The sequence below is a fragment of the Coptis chinensis genome, chromosome 7 (assembly GCF_015680905.1).
Source record: "Coptis chinensis isolate HL-2020 chromosome 7, ASM1568090v1, whole genome shotgun sequence".
NCBI lineage: Eukaryota > Viridiplantae > Streptophyta > Magnoliopsida > Ranunculales > Ranunculaceae > Coptis > Coptis chinensis.
In genome coordinates, this window is record NC_141462.1 from 65460764 (window position 1) to 65468688 (window position 7925).

The following is a 7925-nucleotide window of genomic DNA, read 5'->3' on the forward strand; positions in this document are numbered from 1 at the left end:
TAACAAGTTAGAACACTGAAAACTTTGAAGAAATGGAAGTTTGAAACAAACCTGTGGAAATCGAGGCGATTTTGAATAGAAATAGTAGATGCTTCGAGAATATGCCTAGGCAAGGCACAAGTCGCGCTAAGGCAAAAGGTAGGATTCCAAGCGTGTGGGCGCAGGTGGCGCTCCAAGTTGGCCTTGGTAGAGGCGCCAGTGGCGCCACCAAACGGTGGGATTCAGTGTGGAAGGGCTGGTCGCTCCACTTTGGCTTGCCCCAGAGCGAGTCGCTCCGAAGTAATTTTTCGTGGAAACTTGCAAAGTTGAAACATACAACCACAGTGAGAATCCAAACAAGGGTGGGTAAGTTATGGGACTTTGAAAAACTATCAAGTCTACAGAAAACAATACTAAAGAGTACTAAGATGGCAACGGCGCCATTTGATAAACGTAAAATTGAATAATTTACCTACAAAATGAACGATGAAACTCAAAACGCAAGTGAAACTAAACTTAATTACGCATTTCTATCAAAGATTTCTATACTCTTAATTCTATCGAAATAGAGTGGAGTAAAAAGTCCGTTCCACTCTTAGTTCTTTAGCATTCATGTTTCCTAAATTGACTAATCTATTCAAAGTCTAGTGAGAGCAATAGTGCGAATTCTACTACGATGTGAATTAAAACTAGAAGTAATATAAAGATTATAACTTTATTAAATTTAACTAAACAATAATTGAATTCTAAATTAATAACTAAGAATTGAATAACAACAACTGAAATTAGATCTAACAATTTTAAATGACAAAATCGAAATGAACAAGAAATAACTATTTTATTTATCTAATCAATGAAGAACAATGATTCAAAGAATTAATCTAAAAAATGTATGAAACTAATTAATTTAACTAATTGAATTCAAAAACTAAATCTACAAGCTATTTTTAATGGCTACTTTTTATTCTAGATTCTCTAACTATCTCTTTCTTAATAGCTAAGTCTTGTTTTATGTAAAGGAGGAGACCAGATCCACAATTTTGTGCATGGGCTGAGGAGCCATGTTTTGGGCCGGAAAATCGAGCCCAAACCCCAATTTCTCCAGTCCACAGAGCCTATTTCAGCTAGCTTTGACTTCAACAGACTTTTTGTCCACTTGTGCTCCTCTGATTGGGTCAAGGCTTGGACCGTTGGAAAGCTCTTTCTGAGCCGATCGTTTTGACATAAGGTAGGCCCAAATCCGAGGCCTGAGTCCAAAGATATGGTTTTCGAAAATTCTGCTGACTTGTGCACTATTTCTGCCCGTGTTGACTTTTTAGCTTTTGACCGGGCTTTATAAAGGCTTTGTCTCCTTGAATCTTGGCCTTTATCACAGAACTTCTTAGCAACCAACCCTTTGCTCCTTTATATCACCAAAGTGGCACGTTTCTGTACATAATTGAGTTTCATGCCTGAAATACATAAAAGCACGTAATTAGCATTAACTCTTATTTATTACTCGCATAATTGGTCTAAAAGTAGTATTATTAAGGGGTTAAAACTACAATTTTGGGCTCTTATCATTAATTCAAAAGTTTAGAATTGTGATTTGTATATTGTTTAGAACCCTATCAAAAGCGTTAGGCTTCAAGGTTGTTGCTTTCGATGGGTTTGAGTTTCTTAAGCAATTTCATTTGTGCTCCTTTTTTTCTTTTCATTCCTTCATTCATAATATTGTTGCTTAAATATGGTTGCCACAGTTGTAATTCTTTGAGAGTAAATCTGAAAAACTGAATTTGGTTGCAACTTTTCTTTTTTGGTGAAATTGGGTTTGAATTGCAGATACAATCTAGGATTTCTATATTTTGCTCTACTCTTAATTTCTATGAATTTGTTTTCTGGCATGAGTTTATTCTTTGTCCATTTATTTTCAGTTTTGTTTGATTAGTTTTTTTTTTGGAATAGTTGTCCTTCTAGTGTTCTTGCACGAATGGAAAGAAAGGGTCCTTTATCCTTATGTTTTAAGTGGAAATTGGGTAATACTTGTGCTCAAATTTTGTCGTGCGTGGTTTACTTATGAAAATATTTCGTTGTATGTTTTTTTTTTTAACTTTTGCTGATCAAGAAACTTTCTGGCCACCAAGAAGATTTCCACCTCGGATAGATGTCAATCTCATAGCTTGTTCTAGTAATTTTTCATTCTATTTCAACATTTATGTAAGAAATTACGTGTTCGACTTGTCTTGTATAATTGATTTTGATATGAACTTGAGTAGTTGTTTGAATTGGGCCAGTTAAATTTTTAGAATTGCCATTTTATTTTATTAGGCCTTTTCTATTATTGCGCTTGTTCTATTTTTGGGCTTGTCTTATTATATTGGCCTTGTTTTGTTACTTGGGCTTATGCTATTATATGGTTTCGTGTAAATTTGTATTCTTAGACTTGATGCAATTAATATATAGTTTCTTATCTTAACGATTATTAACATTGTGCTCCTATATTTTATGGTAACACCACTTGGTTTAAGAATCTTACTTGCTTTGACTTCACTTCTTACTTGCTTTAACATCATCTTCTTGAGTTGCTGTTTCCATGTCAGGTTGTGTGCCACATGCAAATTTTGGATGAGGTGTTGGAAACTTACACCTCCAGGTTGTATCCATATAGGTGGACCTTTGTTACAATTATCAATGAAGTGAAGTTTCTTTATCTACATAAGCTAATATATTAAGTCACAGTATGTCCACCTTCTAGCTCAAGTTAAACTAATCCACATGCTTTCTTTCACGACAAGTTATTTGATTTATGTATAAATTACATATACGTACTGGTAACTTAGAAAATTTTGCTTGTTGGTGCTTAAGCAAGGATGGCCAAGTGGGACTTAGTTAGGTCTTTTGCAAGTAGCCGATTAAGACATTGTCAAGTTCGCCAAATAGGTATCGTTTACTACACTTTCCTGCTCTCTTGATAAGATAAGCAACACCATGCATACTGGTATGTTAATTACACTAACTTACTATTTCAGAGTGAAGCAATATACATAAACTCGTTACTGCCATCTACTGCACTTACAACTTTGTTCCGCTGGTATCGGTTTTACTTACTTTATGCTAGCAGATATTGCACTAATAAATTGTATTTGAAATCCTTAGTTGTATTAAAGTGGTTGTAGCTTTTGATTGTATATTATTACAAACCTTGGAAAGGTACTATTTGTTTAGATACATTCAACTCCAAACACTTGGTGGAAGTGGTAAGTTTACAATCTAGTTAGTCTTCAAATTCAGTAGGTAGAAACCTGTTAAAATTACAGTACTAGAGTACTAGCGTATTAGGGCATCCTTGCCCTAACTAAGATCCTAAATAAATATATGGAGTCTCGTGCAAGAATATTGTTCCTCAGCTTACGAAACAAATTCTTCAAAAAGATATAACCATATTTACACCAATCGCAAACATGACAGTTTCAGATCTTTTATGCTAATTTTTCTTTGCAAAGAACTTGATCTACTTGATTATTGCCATGGATCAAATTATCAAAATATGGGCAAGACTAAGATGCACAAGCATTTTAGATATACTTAGTCATCTCAGGAATTCCTTTAAGATCATTTATTGTTTGCTTTTCTCAGTCTTGATTGCTTGAAAGAATATATTAACAGCGTTATACCAGTATTTGTAATAATTTTATTTGTTTGGATATTAATCTTGTATTAAGAAGTCTCCTCTCCTTTATGTGTTACTTACTAGGCCGGTAATCTTTCAGGGGTAATTTTATGTGTTACACGAGGAGAAGTTGCCAACTAGTTATTGCTGCTCATCTACTGTCTATTGTTAGGTTGATTGCTCCAAGTTTGCCTCATTTGGCTGAGGATGTGTGGCAAAACCTCCCCTTTGAGCATACTAGTGAAGATGGTTCTGTTGCCAAATTTGTTTTTGAGTCAACGGTTCTAGTGTTTCTTACGTTGGAAAAATTTGAATTTTGTGACTGCAGCTGTGACTGTCTAGAAATTATAATTGATTACCAGTAACTTCCCATGGAATTATGGACTTCTTAGAGCCAATCTTAAGCAAAATACTTTCCTCTAGCACATTCCATCGTCATCTAACAATTGCCCATACTTTTTGGCACTTCCATAAGACTAAAGAAACTGTCACGTGCCTCCAGTATCGATGATGTAAAGCTGTTGGCGAAAGCTTCAACTAATTGTGCTAGATATTAGCTCTAAGAGTGTTTCTAGCATAGTGTCATATTATGTGAAAATTGATGCTATTTCTTATGTTTGGCCAGCTGAGAACTGAGGTGAATAAGGTTTTGGAGACTGCTCGCTCTGGAAAGTTAATAGGTTCCAGCTTAGATGCAAAGATTTATCTCCACAGTTCTGATGCCGACTTGTCCTCTAAATTACATGAGACGTGTGCATCCAGCAATGATGCTGATGAATTGCATCGCATATTTATAACTTCTCAGGTATGCATTGCTCTGCACCAAGAATGGTGTTTATTTTCTTGGTAAATGCTTTTAACTATTTCGTGAAGCTTTCTTGGGGCTATCCTAAAATACACCAGTAGAAGTACCATCAGATCAGTTGACTAGTTGAATTCTATAAGCTGAATTGCACTGCTTCTAGCATTCAAAGTCGGACCTATATCATGTTTATTCATTGATATTATGACCTGCAGGTTGAAATTCTTTCATCTATGGGAAATGGAATTGCTGAAAGTATTCCATATTCTGGAGATTGTCTAATCCAAGGGAAGAAAGTATGGGTTGGTGTATCCCGTGCAGACGGATCAAAATGTGAGAGATGCTGGAATTACTCCACCAAAGTTGGTTCCTTTTCTGAGCATCCCACTCTTTGCAGCCGATGTTATAATGTTGTCGGCGTCCAACCACTTCCTGTTGTGGCTGCAGTAGAAGAAATGTTTGTACTTGCAGTGCATGAGTATCGAGTAATCAGTTTTGGCTTTGTTCTGACTTATCTGTGATTTTTCAGATAATTCAGCGCTTTGCAACTGTAGATCTATCAAATTTTTATTGACGTTGCAAAAGATCGGCTTTATGTTGGGTAACTGCAAAAGACCAGCTGTGTTCAAAACCTTTGAAAACTTATGATCGTTGCCTAATGCCAACATCCTAGTTTGATCATCTCAATGAACACTACACCATATCTGTTGAAAAAAGACACTTTTGGATGTCGTTTTTCCAAAAAAAAGACACTTTTGGGTGTCGTATGGTGACCCTTTTTTTTTGCAGTCTTTTTTTTTCTACAACACTTGACAAGTGTCTTTTTTTTTTTTTTATTTTTTTTTAAAAGGCTGAATCGGGGCCAAAAATGCCCCTATTCAGATAGAGCATCGATAATAAAATGGACATCGGTAATAACAAATTTGAAGCGTCGCGAATAGACAAAGCCCAGTTCTCATCCATCATCAAATGGCTAATAGAAACAATTTTATAGCCTACTCACTGACTCGACCCTAATAGCAACAGCTTAAAGGTTCCCATCAAGAAGTTACTTTCGGCTCCTACTAACAAACCATCGCAGCCTTCTTTTAGTACTTTTACAACAAAAACTCAAAACAGAAAACTCAACCAAAACATTTAGTCGTTAAATGGTACTAAGTTCAGGATATCCATCCATAGAAACAAAACAGAAAATAGTGTATTCTTCTAGTACCAATTGCTTTTAAGATACATCAGATCTTGATGGAATTCTCCATCCTCGACTTCCCGCCTCAACCTGAAACAGATAATAAGATTTCTTTAAAAACAGAACTCTTTAAATGCCTGAGACTGAAAGAACAAAACACTAGTGACAACAACATCTGAAAGAAACTGCGCTTGTTAAAATCTGAAAGAAAATTGTGCAACTTGTCATTGAGGACAGGAAGTAAACAGAAGGTGTTACTGAATTTGGAAAAGGTTCCTATCAGACTTCATACAACAAAAGGAATTGTTGAGGATGGAATGGAGGACAACTAGCTGTAAATGCATCATCCCATACCGAGATGATCCCTACCATTTGAGGATCCTAAGCTTATCCCCTAACCAAAGACCAAACCCATGTTGGATGGCGATGGCGACAAGTCCCACATGTCGTTGTCTTCAACACCACGTTCCAAACTATTATATATATATCGATGACCATAAATTTAAGTCCTACTCAATTATATGTACACAATCTACAATCTGTGTCAACCCGAAAAATGAAGTGCTCCCCAAAACTCAATCAACTAGACTATTACTCGCATGCAGTAGCTCATATCCGAAGCATACATCGCCGAGATACCCATCCCAGTTGCAATTAAGCTCAACACCACTATTTATGGTAAACGGCTTAGCTTGTCGCCAACGGACCATCTCGCGGCGCTTTTGTATCATTTAAAACAAAGATGCATTACACATCTGCGACAAAGAAGATGGTCGTAACTTACATGAACCATGACTACAAAGATTCTAGAAAATAGCACTTGAATACTTCCATCCCTCTCAAACCTAGACAATACTAAAGGCGACCGGCAACAAACAAGAGCATTTACAAGTGACCACATAATCAACTATACATTTGAGCATATTAAGTAAAAAGAATCTATCCTACATCCGAAACACCTAGAAAAGCAAGGATTACTAGCATAAAAATAAAATAAAAAAGAGCAAGACGATCATACACCAACAGAAATGTCATTCATTGTTTATGTTTACATTAGAAAAAGGAACCCATATCAATATGTTTAATTAAACCACAGCATAACATAACATAACAATCCAAGATTACACAAAGTTATTTCCATGATCAGCGCTGTTCGGGCCTCAATTAGGTAAAGGTTTAGCATCCGGGGACTGTGTGTAAGATATTGAGATCAGCTCAGACCTACACTTCTCAGCTTCATCATCTTTCACATTAACCAGACTTCTTCCAGTAGATTCCTTAATCTCACCTTTATATAGAAACATAATTGAAATTGAATCCAAACACAATAATAACAACAGTTTACAATAACTACTTACAGGAGAGGTGTGAGGAGTTGGGGAAACATTAGTAGTAGTTGAGAAATGAGATGTTGTCAGTTTCCATGCATTAAATGATCTACCTGCAATATACCATACACAATCAGATCCTTGATTCAATGATTAAAACATACTAGTATAAAATTTTATACCTCTTCGAAGAGAGAAGTGAAGCATTTTGTTTTTGGACTTGTTGTGGATTTCAAATAGACTCCAAACTCAAGTGGGAGTTTACTTTTATATATATATATGCAAACTTTTGTTTTTTTCTAGGACATCATGATTTTGATCTAAAAAGCTCTAATAAGTCCTCTAATAAAACATTGAAGAGCCTCATAATTTCGCTCCAGAAGCTCTATGGTCCCCTCTGGGGACTCACAAAGTCCGCTGGGTCCTATGGATTTCCTGCCTGGCTTGATTCTTTAGCTGCTGGGAAGCGGCTAGAGTTTGTTTATGTTCCTTCGGCCTCTCCAGCTGATATCATATCTCAGTCTCTAGCTACAACTTAGCTTGAGGAAAGGATGAAGGTAGTATGACGAATGGGGGAGACTCGATAGCATTGTGCGATTCGGGAGATAATTCTAGTTTAGATGAAATTGTCGAGAGTGAACACCGCATGCAAAGGAAAGCGGATAAAGAGACAGATTCGGAGTGCTCATTAAAACTTTCTTCTTTCACTTCATTTATTTATACAGAGTCAAATTGAGAGACAAGGAGGAAGAGACGAGTAGGGAATTCCGACTAAAAGAAAACGAAGTAACAAACACAAGAAGTAAAGACAAGAAGTAAAGAAATGATAACACGGACAAATAGAATACCGTACCTAAAGAAAAAACGAGTAAAATCCTTCGCCATTTGATTGCTTTTGTAGGAAGGTGTAGCTCCCCGAATGTTCTTTTGGATCCAAATAAGCGCTCAGTGCGGTCAATGACAAGGCATACACGGACGTTG

General features: G+C 36.2%; 1 protein-coding gene and 1 long non-coding RNA gene across 4 annotated transcripts; one reads left to right on the forward strand and one right to left on the reverse strand.

Annotated features, from left to right (window-relative positions):
- Positions 1–2710: 2710 nt before the first annotated feature.
- LOC147488429 (isoleucine--tRNA ligase, chloroplastic/mitochondrial-like) lies at positions 2711–5111 on the forward strand. 3 transcript variants are annotated; one of them, XR_015201882.1, is made up of 3 exons: positions 2711–3215; positions 4254–4433; positions 4646–5111. XR_015201882.1 is itself a non-coding variant. In XM_086572298.1 (3 exons), the coding sequence occupies exons 2-3, from the start codon at positions 4230–4232 to the stop codon at positions 4949–4951; spliced, it is 510 nt and encodes a 169-aa protein (XP_086428424.1). In that variant the 5' UTR covers positions 2712–2898; positions 3729–4229; the 3' UTR covers positions 4952–5111. The 3 variants fall into 3 exon arrangements, 2 of the variants coding, with proteins under 2 accessions (XP_086428424.1, XP_086428423.1); XM_086572298.1 differs by having other exon boundaries at positions 2712–2898; positions 3729–4433; XM_086572297.1 differs by having other exon boundaries at positions 2712–4433.
- A 409-nt stretch (positions 5112–5520) lies between these two features.
- LOC147488430 (uncharacterized) lies at positions 5521–7526 on the reverse strand. The gene is made up of 3 exons (XR_015201681.1): positions 7127–7526; positions 6975–7057; positions 5521–5706 (listed from the first exon to the last, which is right to left on the reverse strand). It is a non-coding gene; the product is annotated as an uncharacterized LOC147488430 (long non-coding RNA).
- Positions 7527–7925: the final 399 nt, after the last annotated feature.

Coding starts and splice junctions, on each gene's coding strand:
- LOC147488429 (XM_086572297.1), top strand. CDS start 4,230: ATGCTATTTCTTATGTTTGGCCAGCTGAGAACTGAGGTGAATAAGGTT. Junction 4,434..4,645: donor GCATATTTATAACTTCTCAG/GTATGCATTGCT, acceptor TATGACCTGCAG/GTTGAAATTCTTTCATCTAT.